Raw genomic sequence first — 24,875 nt, 5'->3', positions numbered from 1 at the left:
ACAAAACTGTCCGTGTCAAAAGTTTGTGCAGATCTCTTGAAAATTGACGGACATGGCTAAATCGAATCAGAAAGAGATTCTAAGTCTATCGGTACATATAATAAGTTTACATGCGATATAATCTTTCTGGGGCTTATGAATTCTGGGAGCTAACTCCGGGTTTGAACTCATTTTGTCCAAGTTAGGTGTGAAAGTTGAAACACAACTCCAAAATTCCAGCTAAATTAGATTTAAGTTTGTTCTCCACGTCTACATCTCCTCCTCACACATCCAGCAGAAGTCTGATTCTTGACGTCAAAGACCTCACGTACCAATGACCAGTCAGTCGTGTCATCGTTAACTGCACAAATAAGGCCCTCCACTGTAACGAAGAAACTCTCCTTACGTACCAATGACCAACTACGTACCAATGACCAGTCAGTCGTGTCATCGTTGACTGCACAAATAAGGCCCTCCACTGTAACGAAGAAACTCTCACAGTGGAAGGCTCACTGATTCCATCGCAAGATCTGCTGCAATTAGCAATCCATCCCTGGCCAGAACATCGGCCGCTTCGTTCCCCGCCACACCTTGATGGCCTGGACCAAGCCTTCGCCTGAAAGACGCTGCACCTAGATGCACCTGTCTAGATGGGATTCTCTGATAACAAAAAATTAGTGAAGACTCCTGCTCCACTGCCCTATCTAATTTAATTCTATCTATGTATGCTTAGTGTCCCGGGTAGAGTGGAGTGCCCCCAACCCAGAGATACCTTTTTTTGGGAGGACTACTTCCAACCCATCTCTTAATATATAGGCAGTCGGGCCGCAAATAGCATGCCGCAACGCGGCATCACTATCCCCCGCAAACAAAACTCGGCGACCTTCTAATTCCCCAGAGATTTCCACTGCTGCGGTACCCTGTTGTACACTCTCGATCATCCTGCTAATGACACAGTTCTCCAGAGTCTTGTGTCACCCAGACAAGTATAGGTGAGAATTGGCCGAACGACCGTCATAAACATCTGGTGCACCGTTGTTGTTGTTGTTGCAGCAGTGTGTTGTACACTGAGGTGGCCCTTGCCGGTGAAGTACTTCATCGGGTCAATCCAGCACATACAACAGGCTTCCATCCAACTTCTTCATATCGTGTTGCGAAAGGAGAAGGGCCCATTCAGTCCCCTTTTGACTTTTTGTTCGACGTTTCTCTCACCTTAGTTTCTGGTAAATAATTACGCCCAACTAGTTGGCATCCCACAGAAGCGGTAGTTCCACCCCATTCAGCATTGGTCCCTTAAAAGACCGAGCTTTCTTATCCTGGCTAAAAGTACCAGTTCAGTCTTTCTAAGATTTATGCCAAGCCCATAGGCCCTTATATCAACCCAATTGGGGGGGTTACTTTATGTCCACCAGACTACCTTCCTCCAATTAAGGGATTCTATGAATTCCGGCAAGCATTTTATCCTGAGATCCTCTAATCCTAGGCCCAGAGCGACGCCAGACTGTTCTTATAAACCCCACGGACCTACACATAAAAGATGGTACACTCAAAATTTAGTCTCACTCGACATGCAGATATCAAGTGCCCCTGAGTGAACTCCCAATTCCGACTGCGTGTGGGAGCCTCTTGGCTTGGGTTCTGTGGATCTACAAAGATGGGTTGGTAGAGGAACATCTTAGGTGTACTGCTTCCTCTTTTTTGGAATACATTTACATTTTATTATTGTCTCTGGAAGAAATAGGTGTAAAAGTGGTTGGGTTTGCGACGGCGTAGCTCTTGCCGTGGGAAAGTTTCCCACCACTCGTAGATATATACTTCAGGAAGTCCTAGTGGGCTACCGAAAATGGTCTAGGCGAAAATCCGTGCAAAACAGAAGTATTTCTTTTCAGCAGGAGATACAAGTTACATACAGTGGCACCTGTCTACATGAGAGGAGAGAATATTCCCTTCTCTAAAAGCGCAAAATACCTGGGTGTTTTGCTGCACAGGAAATTGAACTTCAAATCCAAAATTTTGGAAAGAGCAAGAAAGGCAACTCTTGCTCTATACACTTGCAAGGGTGCTATTGGTAAACTTTGGGGTTTTAAACCGCGTGTCATGCACTGGGTATATACTGCAGTTTTCAGCCCTACAATGCTATATGGTGTTGTAGTCTGGTGGACGGCGCTTCAAAAGTCCACCTGCTGTTCGATACTCAACCGAATCCAAAGAATGGCTTGTTTGTGCATCACAGCCGCACTGAGGACTACACTATCTGATGCACTGAATTTAATGCTACATCTAATGCCTCTGGATATTGTGGCTACTCAAATTGCTGCGAGCTGTGAGGCTAAATGTGCTTTGTCTTTGGTCATGTGGCGGCTACGGACACTGTGTTATCATTGATACAATGTCCGATGTTCCAGGCAGTGTGGATTACACCCTACCTTAGCTGCTTTTTGATAAAAATACTGTACCACTATTTCTACTACAGAACCGATTGGATGATTTGGCCCAGTCGGTCCAAGGTTTGATACAGTTCCCATATAAACCGAATCTCCGATTTGGATTCTTGAGCCTCCAGAGGACGTAATAATTATCCAAAACACTTCATGCAAAATTTCATTTCATTTCGACTAAGAATGTCAATGTCAAGACGATCAAGCATATATTACATATACTGTTGGGTCCCAGATCAATACTTCAATACTGTGTTACAAACGGAATGACGAAATTATTTTACCCCCATCCTAAAGTGGATGGTTTAAAAATTAAATATTTCAAGATGCTCCCATGTGTAAGGCTATTTAGCGTCCTTAACTACAGTTCAATGTTGTCTTGTCCCAAGTTCAATTTCCTTACTTTCAACGATATTTTGACCTTCATTTTAGATTTTTGTTTTTTAATAACAAGACCACAGCCGACACAGGATAATGGTGAGCACCTCACGGGCTCGAATTTTGACCTCCGACTTGTGTGGTGTTCATCGCTATCACGGGAAGCTTAGCTAAAAGCTCCGTAGCTTTTGCGGATAGGTAGCGGATAGTGAAAAGCTGCATGTTTATGCGGAGTAGCTGCAAATGCGGCCGCTGGCAGTCAGCGATTTCAAGAGGAGAGTCTCAGTGGGGGGTCAGGTGGCACTGGGTCTTATTTAAATACTAAGTGCCAATGATACTCGAGATAACAAGGCGAGTTATTGGTGCCGTCAAATAACCAATGGCCAACATCAGCATCTGTTCCCAGGTTAGGGGCGGCTGGAGGCTAGCGTCGAATCTTAGAAAAAGCGGCACGCGACATCGAGGGATACATGTGCGGTTGGAGCGCTGGGCCAGAAACCTGCCCCCGGAAAATTATAAGAATAACTCTAAGAAACAAAAGAGTAGTAAAATCGGACCCCCACTATGATTTGAGAATCTATACCTGGAATGTCCGCACTCTTTATAGAGAAGGTGCAGTATACGCTCTGGCGAATTAATTGCAGGTAGTGCGATGGACCGGAAATGGCGGCTTATCAACACGAAACCGTGTTGAACTATACTTTACCTGCCATGACACGAGGCATGAATTTGTCTGTGGATTTGTGGTTAGCCAGAGACTGAAACATCTTGTCTCCAGCTTTACTTCGTTGGATGAGAGAGGATAGCCACAATCCGCATAAAAGAAAACTATTTCAACAATAGCCTTATTTGTGCCCATGCCCCATCGGAAGACAAGGACCGGCAGCCCATGAATATTTTTTTACTGGCGCCTTAAGAGAAAATATGACCGCTGCCCCGCCCATGATGTAAAAATCATTCTGGGAGACTTTAATGCGCAGATAGGGAAGAAAGACATCTTTGGTCCAACAGTAGGAAAATTTAGTCTCCACAAGATAACGTCCGCTAATAGATTTCGCCGCAGCAAAAAACATGGTCACTTTGTGATAGATTCGTGGAGCAAATGTAGATTCGGATCTTTACCTTGTTGCAGCAATGGTTCGCATCAGTTTAAGTATGGCGAAAAAATTACGATCTGACTCTGCACGGAAGCTGGACATTGAAAAGCGGCAAGCACTCGAAACACCCAATTGCTTGATGAAAGCACTGCCTGTCCCGCTGATATAACGGCGCAGTGGCAATCCATTGCCCATTCCATGGAAAATGCTGTGAAATCCGTACTTGGGTACCGGAAGCCTCGCTCAAGAAACCCATGGTACGCCTGCAGAACAACCCTTCAATCAGTAGCAACGCGCCAGATGAATGAGATGTTTCGGGAGAAGAGGAGAAGCGTATATTCCGCAGAAAGAAAAATTAAATGGAAAGACGTGAGTGTGAGTGAATTGAGATGTACAGGAGTCAGAATAAACCACAAACCGATGGCTTTGGCACAGGCACATCCTCCTGCAGAGACAAAGAAGGAAATCTGGTATCTGATACAGATAGTGGACTGAGAATATTAAAAGAACATTTTACCCAGCTGCTAGTGTCTGACGATGGCGGCAAAGTGGTGATGATGCCATCGAATGTTTACCTCCTAGACTGAATGAGGTACCAGTCGTTGTGACCCAACTGAATAATACTGGCAAACAGATGCTACTTTGGATTAAGTAGGCAGTTAAAGCCACCTCCCGACAGACGAAGATCACACTATGCAAGACACTGATACTCCCGGTGTTGTTATATGGCTCAAAGGCATGGGTACTTATAAAAGTAGACGAGTCTGTGTTTGGAGTGTTTGAGAGAAAGATTCTTCGTAAAATTTATGAACCAGTTTGCATTGGTGGAGAGTATCGGCGTCGTTTGAACCACGAACTGTATGAGCTGTATGATGACGTTTGCATAGTTCAACGTATCAAAGTACAACGGTTGAGTTGGTTAGGGTATGTTGTCATTAATGAAGAAGTTACATCGAAGAACTCTTTTGAAGCCGATCACCGTGGTACATGTAAACCGGGACGGCCAAGATCCCGATGGAAAAATCAAGTGGTGAGGGACACCTCGAAACGTGGTGTCAGAGATTATGGAGGGAGCGCAGAAGATCGAGAAGCTTGGAACGCTATTCTATGTTCGGCTAATGGGTCATAGTCAATTAAAGTAAATTAAGTAAAAATGAGACACAAAGTATAGGACAGAGAACATAGTGTCTTGGCATAGGCGGAGCGATGAGGACCACGGCCACTAGTGCACTGGAGACTATTCTAGATATCCGACCAATTGCCATACTGATTAAATGTGATGCAGCCACTGCGGCTATGAGACTTAAGGCGATGGGAGAATGGATTGAGGATGGGAGCAGCTCATACCATCACGGTATAATCGAGGCGACGATAGGAAACCTGGAAGGAAGCGAAGAGGTTTCCGATCGGATAACTGAGATGTCTAGTGCGAGGCACTGCTGCCTGGGGCACAGTTTTGGACTGACGGAACCCTAGTATTGGAAGATTACACGGATGGATGAAAGCTAATCCACAGAGTGGAGCTGGGGGCCTACATTGAGAACCCAGGGAATGAGATCTGTTTTAGAATGCCTCACCATAATACGGTTCTGCAGGCAGATATCTGGGCAATCACGGAATGCGTGAGGTGGTGTGGTACTAACGCGATGACGTTGAGTGTGAACAGACAATTTGTCTGTGAAGGTCATAGAACTGCCGTCGATAAACTAAGTAAACCCGAAGCCTTTGTGTCGACGCAGTCCGAGTTAAGGGCTTGGGCGACAAACGCATGTAACATTGAGCACATCCTATGGAGTGATTCGGATTGTGAGAGGTCGAGGCTTTTACTGGAAGGAAGTAAGAAGGAGGTCAGTATAGCTTTTGATATCATTATGGGACAGAGGACTACGAGCTCATTTATGCAAAATCGTTGGGGCTAGTGATAGCATGTGTAGGGCATGTGGGGAAGATGAAGAGACGTTATAGTATTTCCTATGTCATTGCCCGGCTTTCGCATCCAACAGACACCGGTACTTAAGTGGGGAAACGATACCAGAGATGAACCAACTTAGGGGAGTGGTATGGAAAACAGTTAAGGACTTTGTTAGTAGCACGGAATTCCTATGTTGAAATTTTCTTTTTCGAGGTTACTTTTTAGAGAGCACAACAAGCTGATTCCTGGCTTAGGTGTATGTCCATGGTGGCATGGGGCGGATTAATATCTACACCCTCTTTTCAACCTAACCTAAGGATTTATTAAACTACAATTTAAAATAAAAAATCCTTAATACGTATAAAGGAAAGTATTTTTCACCAAAGAGAATGTTTCCTTAAAAAATTGGAAAATTGATTATCTTTAAATTAAGTTTGGTAATCTTTGCCTAGAATCTTTCAAATTAGGAAAAACAATTTTTGAGTGCTTATAAACCGATTCCCCGATTTGACTACTTGAGCTTCTAGAGGGCGGTATTACTATCCGATTTAACTGAAAATTGGAATGTGGTTTTTCATGACTTCTACAAACCGTGACAAATGCGGTCCACATCGGTCCCATTTATTTGAAAAAGTCATTCAAAGAACTTATCACATGCTATCACGGTGGAAGGGGGTATCTAAAAACTTAACACATTTTCACTTGTTCTTGAGTATTACTTTGTAGCGCCCATTACATCGTCATAACCCATTTTAATATACCTACTTGAATTCCGTACACTTTACATGTGCAATCTGGCAGGTGCATACACGTTGCCAAATTTACTCAAGTGTAAAGAAAAACATTGGTTATGACTATGTCTTCCCAAGTACGTGAGCCAAGTGCAGTGTTTTCTGAATTTTTCTCCACACTGGCTTTGGACTATTTTCTTTGGCTTCGTCTAAATGTATGCAAATTTGTTAATGGCATGAAAGCGGGAATCTTTTGACTCTACATCGATGGCAACATAGCGCATCTCTTGAACCCTGTGTTGCAGCAGCAAACACTATCTGCAGATGCACTGTGTGATTATGCAAAAAAAAAAATAATTTTCAAGTAGTGATACTTCAAAACTAAATTAAAAAGTACAAAGCTAAGTAGAACACTATTTTAGTTGAATGTCACATTAATTCTTAGTAGGTGTCAAATTATTACAAAAGAAATTGAATTTTCATATGTTTGGGTTATTGCTTTGCATTCAATAGTAATTTAAGCCGCAGTAAAATCCTCCTAATAATAAAATTTTTAAAAATTCTAAATGCTTTCAATGAAAATTTCTCACAATTTCAAAGAAGTTTTCTTAAAAGGCAAATTTCAATAAAATTTTCTCTAAAGACAAAATTTTAAAAAAATTTTCTCTAAAAACAAATTGCAACAAAATTCTCTAAAGACGAAATGACAAAACGGCAATGAAATTTTCTCTGTAGGCTTCTCAGGTAGGGTGTAATCCACACTGCCTGGAACGTCGGACATTGTATCAGAGATAACACAGCGTCTGCAGCCGCCACATAACCACTGAGGAAGCTGCTTTAGCCTCACGGCAGTTGTCGGAACAATTTGTCTAGTCACAATGTCCAGAGGCATTAGATGGTGTCGTTCTCAGTGCGGCTGTGATGCACAAACAAGCCATCCTTTGGATCCGGCTGAGTATTGAGCAGTAGGTGGACTGTTGAAGCGCCATCCACCAGACCACAACACCATATAGCATTGTAGGACAGAAAACTGCAGCCCAATGCATGACGCGCGGTCTAAGCCCCAACATTTGTCAATGGCTCTCTTGCAGGTGTATAGGACAAGAGTTGCCTTTCTTGCCCTTTCCAAAATGTTGTCCAAAAAATGTCCATCAAAACCTCCAGATATTTTGCTCTTTCTGTAAACGGAACATTCTCTACTCCCAAGGTGACAGGTGTCACTGTAGGTAATTTATATCTCCTGATGAAAAGAACTACTGCTGTCTTGCACGGATATTTTTTTCACAATACCAAGGCGCAGAGGATGACCTCTATATATGCAGTACATTGCCTTGGCAATTAGGAAAGTTAACGGTTGGAGGGGGAAAAAGGGATTAGTGTTTATTGATATTCGTCTTAAATCTGAATGTCAATGTCGGTGGGAAAGACATTAGCCGGAAGTCGATTCCACATACAAATGGTTCGGGCGAAAAATGAGTTTACTCGGTAATGCATGGTTCGGTCGACTGGCCAATCAATTACAAACGGGTGGCAAGTCTTGTATTTCGGAACACACGCCACGAAAATAACGATAGAGCAATACAACACTGTCCACATTTCGACGATGTTCAAGAGAAGCAATAGAGTTGGTTACTCTACTGTCCCCAATTAACACCATCGCTCTCCGTTGAACCCGGTCAAGTAGCTCCAAGAATGATTTTGGACCTCATGCCCATATATGAGAGTTATATTCAATCCGCGGCCTGATATAGGTAGTATAGATATTGAGAAGATCAGAAGAGGTGAAATATTTCTTGCACCGCTTGAGAAAGCCCAAACACTTGAATGCTTCTTTCGACATTTCGAATACGTGTTTTGACCAATAGACATCACATTGTATCTTCATGTCCAGAACATCAAGAGTATCTTACTGCTCAATATCTAGTAGTGGGTCAGTGAATCGCTAGTGAGACAAGGAACAGCACTGCATCTTCTGTGCGTTAAAGTCTACTCTGTTCATTCTACCCCTCTCGGAAATGGCCAACAAATCCTGGGAGAGCATCTCATCCATAATGCGCCTCCTGCCCACAATATTCTTGAGGATTGGGCCTATGGTTGAATGAATATAAAAAAGACTACTGTCATCGGCAAATGTGAAGACTGGATTCAAAGTCGGACCCAATAGATGAAATATTGTAAGAAAATAAGAAAAAGGGAAGGGGAAAGGCCAGAGCCTTGTGTCGCACCTGCGGTCAATGTATACACATCGGATGAGAACCATCTACAACAACTCGCATAGTGTGATCTCTGAGAAAGCTCGATATAAATCGAACGAAGTTATAACCGATTCCTAAAACGGAAAGCTTTGACAAAGCTTTTGTTCGCCCCACCTATGTATTCAAACCTGTTCTCTTATCGCCATGAGTATCCCTACTGTATAGTGTTATGCCTATCTTTCCCCTTACAGCTATTGCCACGTCATCAACACATGCGCCCACTTTTACATCATTTTCTTCCAAAGAAAAGATAGCGAGAGAACCCTCTATGTAGCCAACTAGGTCGTGAAGGGCTGTTTCATTGGATTTGCCTTTTCTATATGCATGCTGCTGCCGTTATAGGCGATGTACAGGGATCTTTGCCCTAACATATGTTTCTATCAACCTCTCAAGGGTCTTTAGTATAAAGGATGTCAGTCTAATAGGACAAAAATCTTTCGCCTTCGTGTGGTAGGGTTTTCCTGCTTTAGGAATGAAAATCACCTTCGTGTGCCTCCATCTCACAGGTATATATTGTATGTCATTCTGATACAAGCAGAGTATATCTCCCTAGGCCAAGGAACTGTCTATTAGACACAGCTTGTAATTCACCGATGATACATCATCAGGGCCTGGCGACTTAAAGGAGTCGAAACTTCTTTTAGCCCAAAGGATTTTCGGCTCAGACACAATGCCGCTAATAACCTCCGACGAATGCATAACAGTGACAACCTCTTGTCTCCTCCTCTCCCTAGGCCAAGGAACTAGTCTATCAGACAGAGCTTGTAATTCAACCGGTGATACATTGTCAGGGCCTGGCGACTTAAAGGAGTCGAAACTTCTTTTAGCCCAAAGGATTTTCGGCTCAGACACAATGCCCCTAATAACCTCCGACGAATGCATAACAGTGAGAACCTCTTGTAGAGCCACGTTGTTCATTGGGGAGCATGTATCAACGAGTAGTTCTAGTGTTTTCTCACTAGCCATTGTTCATACATTCCTTGAATTCTGGATATAAACCACCATAATAGGTCTGGAGGACAGAATCTTCCTTAGCCTAGAGGGCCAAGATGTATCCTCCACGGAGCTGCAGAATTCTACCAACGATTCGTTCTGAGCCTTTCTCAGCTCGCCCTTATATTTTCTTAGCTTAGCCTTATAGATGTCCCAATCGTGTGGTGTTCTCGTGGCTTTCATGTGGAAGAGTTTTCAGCATTCCTTCCTTAGACCAATCAGCTCTGAGGTCAACCATAGCGGACGCTGTTTGCCCCTTGGCTTTGCACTAGGACATGCCAGCATCACAAGCGAGTCATTCGGGGCGTTCGTGATCCGCTTGACCATTATGTCTATATCCTCCGCAGTTTTCACTTCCTTTTCAGGTCTAGAAGGGATAGACGTGCAGAATTTGTGCCGAAATTTATCCCAATCCTCTTTTTTTCTATTTAGCCGAGTAACCACTTCAGCAGTATTTTCTCCAAGGCTGAAACAAATATAACGGCGATCAGAGAAGCTGTGGTCATGCAACACTTTCCAATTTCATATTCTTGCGCTTATGTCTTCCTTAGGGCGCCTCGGTAGCCGAGTTGGTAGCGTGCTTGGATTACCAGTGCAGGGGTCGTGGGGTCGATTCCCGCCAGAAGCCTTGGTATGTCGCTACTGTGGTATCACAATGGACCTAAAATTGTCTAAGTGAGTCTGTAAAGGACTGCCACTCTTACTTAATAACCTAACCATCTTCCGATACAAAGGTAATATCAAGTACCTCCTCCCCTTTATTACAAATCGCCAGAGTGCAACTTGTAATATTTCCGATAAGGAGCTCAGCCCTTTCGTTAATATCCACACTTCCCCATATTTGGTGATGTGCATTAGCATCACTTCCTACAATGAGGCTCTTCTTCGCTACAGAAGCGGCTCAACCAGCGACTTTAGGTTTGAAGGCGGCATCTCTGAATCGTGTGCTATATATAGGTAAGCTAGCCAGTAATGAGACATATTTATTTTAAGGCTGGCTGTTACTGAATCTTCAGTGCTTGGCTACGGAAAAAGAAAAACATTTAAACTGCTCTTTTCAAGAATATAGGCTCCGTGTCTCCCATTCCTTGTACCCTTGAGTAGTTTAAATCCCGTAATTCTTAATCCACGAACAATTTCTCCACACACCCATGATTCCTGGATTAGAATCACCTCAAAACCCCCTCCCATCAGGAGGGACTTTAGAGCCGCAGAAGCGTCCTTACAGTGGTGGAGATTTATCTGTAGAAACCTGCCCATTGTCAGGATTCAGAACTTCCATCACTGTTGCCTTAGCCCCGTCTTCTGATTCCGCCAGGAGTTCATCCTCACAAGATTTGTTAGATTTTGTCAGATGAGCTTCCGTACGCATCCAGGAGCAAGTGAGAAAGCAGTGGAAACCATTTTCCTCAGCACACTGGACACTTGCGGTGTGGACGATTCCTCCTTAGATGCTTCACTAGCTGCTGCTGTCGATGTACTTTTTGAGTTCCATCCTTCCCCGCTTTCGTATACCATGAGCTTAGCCCAACTTGATGATCCACCCACGCAGGGCTTGTCGGGGTACCATTTCGATGCCTTCCCCTCCTGTTTCGATTGTGGCAGCGGGTTTTCAGTCATTTGCATTCTTCCAGACTTTAGCGATGTGGTCGATAGTTCCTCCCGCAAATGTTCAGCAACAACTGCTGAGTGGTCCCCTGATTCCCCAAACCCACCGCTTCTATAGACCCTCAGTCTTAACTTGTTGAGGACGTAGAATACAACTCCTTCAGACTTGTTGAGGTCTTCGAGACAGACGGATTTTGGTACGAATACTGCATGTCTCCGATCACCATTAGCCTCATCCAATCTACCAATCTTCCAGTCGGCTTGTTGAAGCCGAGTATACAACTCCTTCAGACTTGTTGAGGTCCTCGAGACAGACGGAGTTTGGTACGAATACTGTATGTCTCCGGTCACCATCAGCTTCATCCAATCTACCAATCTTCCAGTCGGTGGTTGAAAGATTGGGACTACATTCCCTTAGTCTTCCAAGTATCGCTTCAGGATCTGAGGGAATCCTTGGTATCCAAACATGCACCATTGGACGAGAATGAATATCTTCCTTCTTGACTTAATCTAGTGCAGCACCTGGCCGATCTCACCAATCTTTTTTGGCGCACAACGATACATTTCAATTGAGCTTTGTTCCCCTAAGGCAATTAGTTTGTATCGGCCCCGATACAAGCCTGCACCGTCATAAACTGGAGGAGACCCAGGAAATTCCGCAAGATCATCAGTGTATACTGATGACAGTCCATTGACTATCCCACTCCAATTATTCCTAGGTATGTAGACCTGTTCTTCTCCCTTGTCGACAACTGCCATCAATAAAATGTCCCTAGCGACATTAGAAAAGGTTCTTGGAAACATCTTTCTATTGTTCGCCCTTGTTCTTGTGGGCGTGGTATGCCCTCCAGGTGACCGTAGCCTTTTTGCTGACTGCTTTGCAGTTTCCGAATCTAGAAGCGTAGTCTTTGATGTAGCCTCTGCAGCGCAACCCCGATCTAGGGAGTCGCTGTCCCTAACAGTGAGAGTCTTAGGATCATTCGCACCAGGCCTCTCAATAAACCTGAGAGCGATGAGCCTTTTATTATTCCAAACTCTTAAAGAGAGTGTTGATTTGCTGGGAAAGGCCTATGGCTTCGGAAAATTTGTTCCGCTTTTTGAAAAAAGGACTGTATCACTATTCCGGATAGAACCGATTGGAACTACGATATCCCTGATAATAGATGTTACAGAGACTTTTATATGGATGGTTCCAAACTAGACAACCAGGTGGGCTTTGGGGTGTACTCTAAAGATCTAGAACTGATCATATCGAAAAGGTTTCCCGACCACTGCAGGGAAATTCTTGCTATTAAGGAAGTGGTGGAGTGGCTTAGATATAATGTCATAACGACGAGTGGCATAAATATCTGCTCAGACAGCCATTGAATCCCTGGATAACTTACAAAACCGCCCGCAAAAACCGCCCTCGACTGTCACAGTTCTATCCACGAGATGACTGAAGAGTTCCAAATTCACATGAATGGGTGTCGGGCCACAGAGATATCCCAGGAATTGTAAAGCGGACGAGCTTGCAAGACTACCTTACACATTCTAGGGAAACTGGAATCTAGTGACATGTAAACTTAGTCTGCAGGACCAGGCCCGAAGGGCAACGAATGATAGGTGGCCACAAAGAGGATTCCAAAACTAGGCGTACCAATCTATACTGGAGTATTATATTGGAGGCCACCGTAGCGCAGGGGTTAGCATGTCCGCCTATGACGCTGAATGCCTGGGTTTGAATCCTGGCGAGACCATCAGAAACAATTTTCAGCGGTGGTTTTCCCCTTCTAATTCTGGCGAATGCTATCCCCTCCCATTTGGTCTAAAAACTTCTCTACAAAGAGCTGTCGCACGCCGTTCGAACTCGGCTATAAATAGGATGCCCCATATTTTTGAGATTAAAGCTTGAAATTTTCTCTAAAGATAAAATTTTAATGAAATTTTCTCTAAAGAAATTTCAAAAAACTGTTTAAACCTCCCCTTTAAACTAAATTCTATTAAAATATAGTTTTCTTAAATATACCACTTTCCAACTACCTCCTTTTTAAACTATCTTCCAACTAAAAACGCTCTGAAAGGAAATTCACAATAACATCACTTAACATATGAATAAATTTAGCTCCTAGAGCATTTTATATTTGAAGATTTGCTCGATGGTTTGGTGTATTGGAACAATGTCAACGCGCCTCCGGCCTTCTGCTCCAGAGCAGAGTGTTATTTAAAGTTTATTTTGGAAATTGCAGCACATTTTCTTATTTTCAGCATCCTGAATGCAAACAAGGAGTGCAATTTAGTTGACACCTATAACACTATACTTTCATGTGAGTAAGTGGTTGATTGTGTATAGCAGTGTGTGTTAGTTTGCGTGTGTGAGTGTAGAGTATGAAATCTTTGCTAATAGCATGCAAATATGCTATAAAAAGGTGACCAGATAGAAAACTTTCTTGTGCGAAGAATATTTTAGGAAAAATTACGGTTTGAAAGTAAACTAATTATCGCTATGGATGTTCGAGACACTCTGGATAGTCACAGTCCGTTAAAGTCTAATGCGGTTTACATTTTATGGAGTTAATGTTCTATAGAATGAACATGTTCATAAGGTCACCTTATTTTGCTACTTATATTAAATTGCTAATTTCATGGAAATAGCGATACATGCTCTCTTCAGTAAGGCAGCACTTTCCATTGTTTTGGCTTGATTGTGATTTTTAATCTTTTGTATAAATAATCACATACGTATATCAGATAAAAAAAAGTGAAAAAATTTTAGCTCATCCTTAAAAGTTTAAACCTTTAACGACTTTTCAATATCGTGGAAATATTTACGCATACGGAAGCTGTAAATAAATATTTGACCTAATAATGAAAATTAAAATTTTTATCATCAAAGATGTTTTGATCATCATCATCATTAAGTCGAAGTATAGGGGGTCACTTTTCGGGAAATTGACACTCATTTACGAAACACACGAGAGGAACAAAGGCCCTGGGGTGGACCCCACCACAAGCAGAATCTATTTACCGATCAAATATGGAGCTCATCCCCACGAAATACCCCCTAAACCGGAAATATTTACCAATACGGGAATATAAGACTCAAAAGAAAGGCATTTAGGAGTAGAGTAAAAATTTGCCTAGGAACCGAGAAGGGGCAAACTTCTCGCACATCAGTGAGTGCTTTCCGATTCAAGTTTAAACTAAATGATAAGGGACCTTTTTTATAGCCGAGTTCGAACGGCATGCCTTTCCCCTTCTTAATGTCGCCAGCATTAAGAGGGGATTCGAATGCAGGCGTTCAGCGTCATAGGCTGCAGTGGCACGATATCCTCATTCAGGGCGATGTGTCCCCACCCCAATAAGATATTAGAGAGTTAGAGAAGGCGCAGCGGAGCGGGCCCGGTTCTGCTATAGTATATATAGTAATGATATATAATTGGATATGGCATATCCATTTGAATCTTAATAGATCCAACTTTATCTTATCCCAGATGTATTTGGATATGATCATACCAATTTTTTTTATACCCTCCAGCATAAGATGGGGGGTATACTAATTTCGTCATTCTGTTTGTAACTACTCGAAATATTCGTCTGAGACCCCATAAAGTATATATATTCTTGATCGTCGTGACATTTTATGTCGATCTAGCCATGTCCGTCCATCTGTCCGTCCGTCCGTCCGTCCGTCCGTCCGTCCGTCTGTCTGTCAAAAGCACGCAAACTTCCGAAGGAGTAAAGCTAGCCGCTTGAAATTTTGCACAAATACTTCTTATTAGTGTAGGTCGGTTGGTATTGTAAATGGGCCATATCGGTCCATGTTTTGATATAGCTGCCATATAAACCGATCTTGGGTCTTGACTTCTTGAGCCTCTAGAGTGCGCAATTCTTATCCGATTGAAATGAAATTTTGCACGACGTGTTTTGTTATTATATCCAACAACTGTGCCAAGTATGGTTCAAATCGGCCCATAGCCTGATATAGCTGCCATATAAACCGATCTTGGGTCTTGATTTCTTGAGCCTCTAGAGGGTGCAATTCTTATCCGAATGGAATGGAATTTCGCACGACGTGTTTTGTTACGATATCCAACAACTGTGCCAAGTATGGTTTAAATCGGCTCATAACCTGATATAGCTGTCATATAAACAGATCTGGGGATTTGACTTCTTGAGCTTTTAGAGGGCGCAATTCCTATCCGATTTGGCTGAAATTTTGCATGACGTATTTTATTTTTACTTTCAAGAACTGTGTCAAATAAGGTTAAAATCGGTTCATAACCTGATATAGCTGCCATATAAACCGATCTGGGATCTTGACTTCTTGACCCCTAGAAGTCGCAATTATTATCCGATATGCCCGAAATTTTGTACGACGGATCCTCTCATGACCATCAACAAACGTGTTTATTATGGTCTGAATCGGTCTATAGCCCGATACAGATCCCATATAAATCGTTCTCTCTATTTTACTTCGTGAGCCCCAGTGGGCCCAATTCTTATACGAATTGGCTGAAATTTTACACAGGTCTCCAACATATAATTTAATTGTGGTCCGAACCGAACCATATCTTGATATCGTTTTAATAGCAGAGCAACTCTTTTCTTATATCCTTTTTTGCCTAAGAAGAGATGCCGGGAAAAGAACTCGACAAATGCGATCCATGGTGGAGGATATATAAGATTCGGCCCGGCCGAACTTAGCACGCTTTTACTTGTTTTTACTCAGGTACTTTGAATCGGCCCCGATATCATCGTCACAATGTAGAAGCGTAAACTTTTTTGGTTTTCCTTATTTATCAAATCAAACTCTCTTTGGTGATATTAGCAATTCAAGTGTTCGCTATTATTCTTTTCGCTTGGGGACCGCAGTCTTTTGGTGAAGAGGTGGATTGGCTGTACCGTTGTCGAATTAGGAAATGGGACGGTGATGATAGTCTAACTAGCTTCTTTTTCAAGTGCCTTTTCTTAGTAAGGCAGTAAGGCCAATGGCCAACATCAGCGTCTGTTCCCAGGTTAGGGACGGCTGGAGGCGAGCGTCGGATCTTGGAGCAAGCGGCTAGCGACATCGAGGAGTACATATGCGATCTCACAAAAACCATGCGGTTGGGGCGCTGGGCCAGTCACCCGCCCCCGGAAAACTATGAGAAACAAAGGAATAGTAAAAACGGACCCACCCAAGGTTGGCGATCCACGCAAACGAAAAAAGGACCATGATTTGCGGATCTGCACCTGAAATGTCAGCACTCTTTATAGAGATACATACGCGCTGGCAGATGTATTAGAGAACTACAAGGCAAATATTACCGCCTTACAGGAAGTGCGATGGACTGGGAATGGCGTCACTACAACACCAAACGGTGACGAACTATTCCATAGCTGCCATAGCACGAGGCATGAATTTGGCTGCGGATTTTTGGTTAGTCGGACACTGAAACAGCTTGTCTCCAGCTTTACTCCGGTGGATGAGAGGCTAGCCACAATCCGCATAAAAGCCAAATACTTCAACATCAGCCTTATTTATGTCCATGCCCCGACGGAAGACAAAGACGAGCAGACCAAGGTTATTTTCTACGAGCGTCTAGAGAGAGAATATGATCGCCCATGATATTAAAATCGTTCTGGGAGATTTTAATGCGAAGATAGGGAAGGAGACATTTTTGGTAAAACAGTCCACGAGGTGGGACAGTAATGGGTTGGGACTAATAGATTTCGCCGCGGCAAATAACATGGTAGTTAGTAGCACCAGATTTCAACATAAAAATATTCACACGGTCACCCGATCAAAACACGAGAAACCAAATTGATCACGTTGTGATAGATGGAAGGCATTCATCAAGCGTGTTAGATGTACGATCGATTCGTGGAGCGAAAATATATTCGGATCATTACCTTGTTGCAACAAAGGTTCGCACCTGTATGAACATAGCGAGGAAAGTAAGATCTGAGACTGCACGGAAGTTGGACATTGAAAAGCTGCAAATACAACAAATGGCAGTGGCATACTCCATTCGACGCACCCAATTGCTTGGTGAAAGCACTCCTTTTTTCGATGATATAATGGCGCAGTGGCAAACTATTGCCCACTCCATGCAAAATGCCGCGAACTCCGTACTTGGGTACCGGAAGCCTCCTCCAAGAAACCCATGGTACGACCAAGAGTGTCGAGATGCTACTGAAGCCATGAATGCGGCATATAGAGCAACCCTGCAATCAGTAGCAATGCGCCAGATGAAGGAGATGTATCGGGAGAAAAAGAGAGAGGAGAAACATCTATTCCACAGAAAGAAGAAGGAAATGGAAAGACGTGAGAGTGAGCGAATTGAGATGTACAGGAGTCAGAATGAAGTCCGGAAATTCTACCAAAGAATTAAACATCAAACCGATGGCTTTGGTGCAGGCACATCCTCCACCAGAGACCAAGAAGGAAATCTGGTAACTGACACCGATAACATGCTGAGGATATGGAAAGAACATTTTATCCGACGTTGGCGGCGAAGAGGATACAGCAGAACCAATCCCTAATGATGGTATAGAATGTTTACATCCTAGTCAGAATGTGGTCCAAGTAGCAGTGACCCGACTAAAAAACAACAAGGCAGCAGGAACCGACGGGTTACCCGCTGAACTATTTAAGACCGGAGGCGACACGCTGATTAGGAGTATGCATCAGCTTATCTGCGCAATTTGGCTAGAAGAAGTCATACCCGATGTTTGGAACCTCAGCATACTATGTCCCGTACACAAGAAAGGAGACAAGACGGAATGTGCCAACTACAGAGTAATAAGTCTCCTCCCCATCGCATACAAGATACTCTCGAGCGTACTGTGTGAAAGATTAAATCCTAAAGTCAATGAGATAATTTGGCCAGATCAATGCGGCTTTAGACCTGGTAAATCCACCCTGGACCAGATATTCACACTACACCAAATCCTGGAAAAGACCCGAGAAGGACAAATCAACACCTGTCATCTCTTTGTTGACTACAAAGCCGCCTTCGATACTCCTTTACGTTCAAAGGTATTTCAAGCCATGTCTGAGTTTGGTATCCCTGCAAAATTAACAAGACTGCAGGATGACATGCAGGATGACACTTGTTGATACGCGTTGCTCAGTAAGAATAGGAAAGAATCTCTCCGAACCATTAAATACCAAACGAGGTTTCAGACAAGGAGACAGCCTATCGTGTAATCTCTTTAATATCCTGTTGGAGAAGATTATACGAGAAGCAGATGTGAATAGATATGGCACACTAATCACAAGAGAACACATTCTACTCGCCTATGCCGACGACATCGATATCATAGGTCGGCCAAGGGAAGAAGTTACTGCAGTCTTTGAAAGAATCGAAAGAGAGTCAGTGAAAATGGGTCTGGCAGTAATTGGAGAAAAAACGAAATGGATGGTTTCAACTCCCAAAAAGCCTTGCACAACCGAGCAGATAAAGAAAATGGAGAAAGTTGGGAGCCTCAACTTTGAGACAGTCAGTGACTTTATCTACCTCGGCACCGCCGTTAGCAAAACGAATGACACCAGTTTTGAGATTAAGCGAAGAATAATACTGGCAAACAGATGTTACTTTGGATTAAGTAAGCAGTTTAGAAACAAGGCCACCTCTCGAGAGACGAAGATTACACTATACAAGACACTGATATTACCCGTGCTGTTATATGGTTCTGAAGCATGGGTACTTGTGAAAGCAGATGAGGCAGTGCTTGGAGTTTTTGAGAGAAAGATTCTTCGTAAAATATATGGACCAGTTTGCGTTAATGGAGAATATAGGCGACGTATGAACCACGAGCTGTATGAGCTTTATGACGACGGTAGCATAGTTACACGCATCAAAATACATCGGCTGCTTTGGCTAGGTCATGTTGTCAGAATGGATGAAGAAGCTCCAGCAAAGAAGTCTTTTGAAGGCAAACACGGTGGTACAGCCAAACCGAGAAGACCAAAAGCCCGATGGAAAGATCAAGTTGTGGGAGACACCTCGAAACTTGGTGTCAGAGATTTTAGAATGAGCGCAGAGGATCGAGGCACTTGGAACGCTATTCTACATTTGGCTATTGGAACAAATATTCTGTCATAGCCAATTAAAGTAAGTACTCAATGTCCGTTCCGAATTTATGTGCATATGTTATCCAATTTTCATCGGATTGTGACGAAAGGGGGATATACATATATGTCCAAAACCAGGCCCGGCCGAACTTAATACCTTTTTACTTGTTTTTTGCACACTTTGAGTCGCCAAAAACAACAGATGGTTTCTATTGTTGGGTTCGTGTGCCTCGGGGGCCGCCCAAAATCCGCCAAATGGATGCATAGACCAATCACGACAATATAGAGCTCAAACGAAAGGTGCTTGAGAGAAAAAAAAAGGAATTTGATATCCACTGATAGAACCTATTTACCGATCATGCAAATATGGGGCTCTATCCCACGAAATACCCCCTAAGAAGAGTCCCCACCCTAAAAAGATATTAGAGAGTTAGAGAAGGCGCAGCGGAGCGGGCACGGTTCTGCTAGTAATTATCTAATTAGATGCAAATTTTTTTTTACTCAGGTACTTTAAATCGACCCCGATATCATTCTTCATCGTCGCAATATAGAGGCTCTCCCTTATTTATCAAACCAAACTCTCTTTGGTGATATTAGCAATTCAAGTGTTCGCTTCTGATCTTTTCGCTTGGGGACCGCAGTCTTTTGGTGAACAGGTGGATTTTCTGTACCGTTGTCAAATTAGGAAATAGGACGGTGATGATTGTCTAGCTAGCTTCTTTTTCAAGTGCCTTTTCTTAGTAAAAGCCAGATGCCTCTTCATGCTAGTCGTTTACGGGATAGTGAAGCTTGGTACATCCACTAGTTACGATGTCAGAAACAGACTGCTTTCTTCAATCTTAGAACACCACAACAGCTGTTGGTTTTTATACCCTCCATCATAGGATGGGGGTATACTAATTTCGTCGTTCTGTTTGTAACTCCTCGAAATATTCGTCTAAGACGCCATAAGGTATATATATTCTTGATCGTCGTGAAAATTTATGTCGATCTAGCCATGTCCGTCCGTCTGTCTGTCGAAAGCACGCTAACTTTCAAAGGAGTAGCGCTTGAAATTTTGTACAAATACTTCTAACAGGTGTAGGCCAGTTGGGATTGTAAAGGGACCATATCGGTCCATGTTTTGATATAGCTGCCATATAAACCGATCTTGTATCTTGACTTCTTGAACCTCTATAGGGCGCAATTTTTATCCGATTTGGCTGAAATTTCGTACGACGTGTTTCAATATGACTTTCAACAACTTTGGTAGAAATCGGTTCATAACCTGAGATAACCTATAGAGGACGCAATTCCTATCCGATTTGCCAAGTACGGGTGAAATCGATGCATAACCTGATATACAACAGGCTGTTAAATAAACCGATCGGGGTCTTGACTTCTTGAGCCTCTAGAGGGCGCAATTCCTATCCGATTTGGATGAAATTTTGCACTACGTGTTTCGTTATGACTTCCAAATGTGCCAAGTATGGTTCAAATCGGTCCATAACCTGATATAGCTGTCATATAAACCGATCTTGAATCTTGACTTCTTGAGCCTCTAGAGGGTGCAATTTATATCCGATTTGGCTGAAATTTTGCATGAGGTGTTTTGTTATGATTGGCAACAACTGATTTCCAACAACTGTGCCATATGATATAGCTGTCATATTTACCGATCGGGGTCTTGATTTCTTGATCCTTTAATAGGCGCAAATCCAATCCGATTTCGCTAAAATTTTGCCGGACGTTTTTTCATTGTGACTTTCAACAACTGTGCAAAGTATGGTTCAAATTGGTCCATAACCTGATATAGCTGCCATATAAACCGATCTGGGATCTTGACTTCTTCAGACTCTAAAGGTCGCAATTATTATCTAAATTTGGATTAAATTTTGTACAACGGCTTCTCCCATGACCTTCATCATACGTGTCAAATACGGTCTGAATCGGTCTATAACCTAATACAGCTCCCCTATAAAACGATCTCCCTATTTTACTTTTTGATTCCCTTAAGGACGAAATCCTTATTCGATTTGGCTGAAATTTTTCACAGTGATTTCTACTGTGCTCTCCAACATTCATTCCATTATGGTTCGAATCAGACAATAACTTGATATAGCTCCAATAGCATAGCAATTCTTTTCTTTTATCCTTTCCTTTCCTTTGTTTGCCTGAGAAGAGACACCGGGAAGAGAACTCGACAGATGCGATCCATGGTGAAGGGTATATAAGATTCGGCCCTGGCGAACTTAGCATGCTTTTACTTGTTTATAGTCCATTATAAGGCTACTCCTGCGGTTTAGATCCTCGACCGTACTGGGGAATAGATGCAGACCACCCTCAACTAAGAGGCAATTACAATATGTAGCAATCCTGAGTGGCTGGACGAACTGTCACAAAAACTGCCAGTAAAGGAGACCATCTTGCGGAATGAATTGAACACACGTCCACCCCACTGAAGGTTTTCATATTTGGTATCCAAATTCCTGGTTTGTCGTAGTTTATAATGTCTCTCCCAGTTTTGACATGGCCTAAAGCTTGTTAACAACTTACCTTGCAATCATGCGATCTCGAAAACAATAAAACCAATTACCAAAATATCATCTTTACATCTAGATTGTTTTTTTATTATTAAAAATTAATGTTTAATGTATATATATTTTTTTTTATTGTGGTTATACTCCAGAATAATAAACATATTGGCAATACTTAATTAAACCTATCACTTAATATATGTATGTATACGTATAGTTGTGGCCAATGGGAGCATGAGTGTGGAGGTGAGTGTGGATGTCAGCATGAGTATGGGTGTGGTTGTTGTATTTACATTACAATGGAAATGTGGACTTATTACAAATTAATAAAAATAATTTGTTACACTCGCCGTCATTTTTGGCATTTACTCGCATTATGTATGTTATGATACATAATTAATTAATCATACGTAATAATTATAATGTTTTTTTTTTTTCATTCTTTCTTTCTTTAAATTATGGCAGTCTTTTGTGACACAATTAATTAACTGAATAATTTAGAGTTACAGATAATCGAAAGGGGATTCAACATAAAGAGAAAACATACCAAAAACATACCAACCTCATAAACATTTAATAACAAAGTCAAGAATTAAAGGTGTATGGTTATGGCTTAACCGCCACTATACCTTCGCATAATGTGACATTTTGTAAAAAACCAATGACATCGTGGTTTAATAAACTTCATGCCAATCAACACAAACAGTTGAATAATGAAGTGTCGAAGTTGATGAGCTTTGGTATTTGACAAGCCACCCGATGTTATGGCTGATGCTGAGTATTCACCTGTAATGAGAGGGAAGACGCCAAAAGCGAATTGATTAAAATGAAATTTTATTTAGCTATTAAGAGTATTAAATAAAGGTATCTATTAGATTAGGGTAGGTTGGAGGGCACGCGACTAGCAACCTCGGTTACTAGCCGCTTTACTTGGAGACCATAGGTTCATTTTGTTCGCCCTTAAAGAAGATAAAAGTGAAAGAGAAGAAGGAGAACTAGTAAAAAAAGCATTAGGTTCGGCCGTGCCGAACTTAGAATAACCACCACCATGTATTGGGTTGCCCAAAAAGTAATTGCGGATTTTTCAGGTCGGCCAAATGAAGTTGATGATGACCAAATCAAAGCATTAATCAAATTGGATCGTCATGTAACTGAGCGTGAGATAGGAGAGAAGTTAAATATACCAAAATCAACCGTTCATTATCACATAAAAAGTCTTGGACTGGTGAAAAAGCTTGATATTTGGGTACCACATGTATTGAAAGAAATTCATTTAACAAACCGAATCAACGCTTGTGATATGCACCTTAAACGCAATGAATTCGATGCGTTTTTAAAACGAATCATAACTGGAGATGAAAAATGGATTGTTTTCAACAACATTAGTCGAAAACGGTCCAAGCATGGTGAACCAGCTCAAACCACTTCAAAGGCTGATATCCACCAAAAGAAGGTTATGCTGTCTGTTTGGTGGGATTGGAAGAGTGTGGTATATTTTGATCTGCTTCCAAGGAACCAAACGATTAATTCGGATGTTTACTGTCAACAATTGGACAAATTGAATACAGCCATCAAGGAGAAGCGACCAGAATTGGTCAATCGTAAAGGTGTCATATTCCACCAGGACAACGCTAGACCGCACACATCTTTGGTCACTCGCCAAAAACTGAGTGAGCTTGGCTGGGAACTTTTGATGCATCCACCATATAGCCCTGACCTTGCACCATCAGACTACCATTTATTTCGATCTTTGCAGAACTCCTTAAATGGTAAAACTTTCGGCAATGATGAGGCTATAAAATCGCACTTGGTTCAGTTTTTTGGAGGTAAAGGCCAGAAGTTCTATGAGCGTGGAATACTAAATTTGCCAGAAAGATGGCAAAATGGCAATTATTAAGTTTTATTAAAAATGCATTTACTTTCTTTTAAAAAATCCGCAATTTCCTTTAGGGCAACCCAATATATCAGTTTATGAACTGATTTGGATCGTACTAGGCGTGGATATTGAAAGTCATAACATAAGACTTTGTTCCAAATTTCAGCAAAATCGGATCAAAATTGAGGTTTCTAGGGCCACAAGAAATAAAATCGGGGGATCGGTTTATATGGGGGCTGTATCCAAATATGGACCGATATGGCCCATTAGCAATCCCCAATGAGCTACATCAATTAGAAGCATATGCGCAAAATTTCAAGCGGTTAGTTTTACGTGTCCGACCGCAATCGAGATTTCGACACACTGACGGACGGACGTGGCTAGATCGACTCAGAACGGCGAGACGCTCCAGAATATATATACCTTACGGGGTCGCAGATCAATATTTTGAGGTGTTACAAACAGAATGACTCGATTAGTGTACCCCCATCCTATGGTTGCGGATAAAGAAATGTGCCGTTTGAGAGCGGGTAGACATATCTCTTTGATCATACGTAATTATAACAATTATTTAATGGGTACTTCAAAATAGGCATTTTGTCATATAAAGTGATCTGGGGTCATGACTCCTTGAGCCTCCAGAGGACGCAATTCCTGTTCGATTTGGTTAAATTTTGCATGAAGTGTGTCGTTATCACTTCTAACCACTGTGGTTGAAATCGGTCCACAACCTGATATGGCTGTCATATAAACCGACCTTGAAGCTTGACTTCATGAGCCACTAGAGGGCGCAATTCTTAGCCGATTTGGCGGAAATTTAACATGATTTTTGTTTTGTTTTGACCTCCAACAACTGTGCAAATATGTATCAAATCGGTTCATAACCTGGTATAGCTACCATTTAAACCGATCTGGGATCTCAAATTCTTCAGCCTCTAGAGGGCGTAATTATTATGCGATTTGGCTGAAATTTTGTTTAACCGCTTCTCCTATGACCTTAAATATACGTGTCAAATATGGTCTGAATCGGTCAATAGCCTGATACATCTCC

At 42.2% G+C, this 24,875-nt stretch overlaps 1 protein-coding gene and 1 long non-coding RNA gene across 4 annotated transcripts in view; one reads left to right on the top strand and one right to left on the bottom strand.

The window, feature by feature from the left end:
- The window catches only part of LOC106083277 (uncharacterized), a 211,440-nt gene that overhangs the window by 144,496 nt on the left and 42,069 nt on the right, over nucleotides 1-24,875 (top strand). The gene's annotated exons all lie outside the window — the stretch shown is intronic.
- The window catches only part of LOC106083275 (serine-rich adhesin for platelets), a 111,353-nt gene continuing 108,560 nt past the window's right edge, over nucleotides 22,083-24,875 (bottom strand). For all 3 annotated transcript variants that reach the window (XM_059362774.1, XM_013246190.2, XM_059362773.1), the window contains one exon: nucleotides 22,083-22,734. In XM_059362774.1, the coding sequence (XP_059218757.1) occupies nucleotides 22,562-22,734 (173 nt within the window). In that variant the 3' untranslated portion in view covers nucleotides 22,083-22,561. The remainder of the gene's footprint in view (nucleotides 22,735-24,875) is intronic.

This window comes from Stomoxys calcitrans, chromosome 2, assembly GCF_963082655.1.
Source record: "Stomoxys calcitrans chromosome 2, idStoCalc2.1, whole genome shotgun sequence".
In the NCBI taxonomy this organism is placed as follows: Eukaryota; Metazoa; Arthropoda; class Insecta; order Diptera; family Muscidae; genus Stomoxys; species Stomoxys calcitrans.
This window is presented reverse-complemented; position numbering and strand designations above follow the sequence as displayed.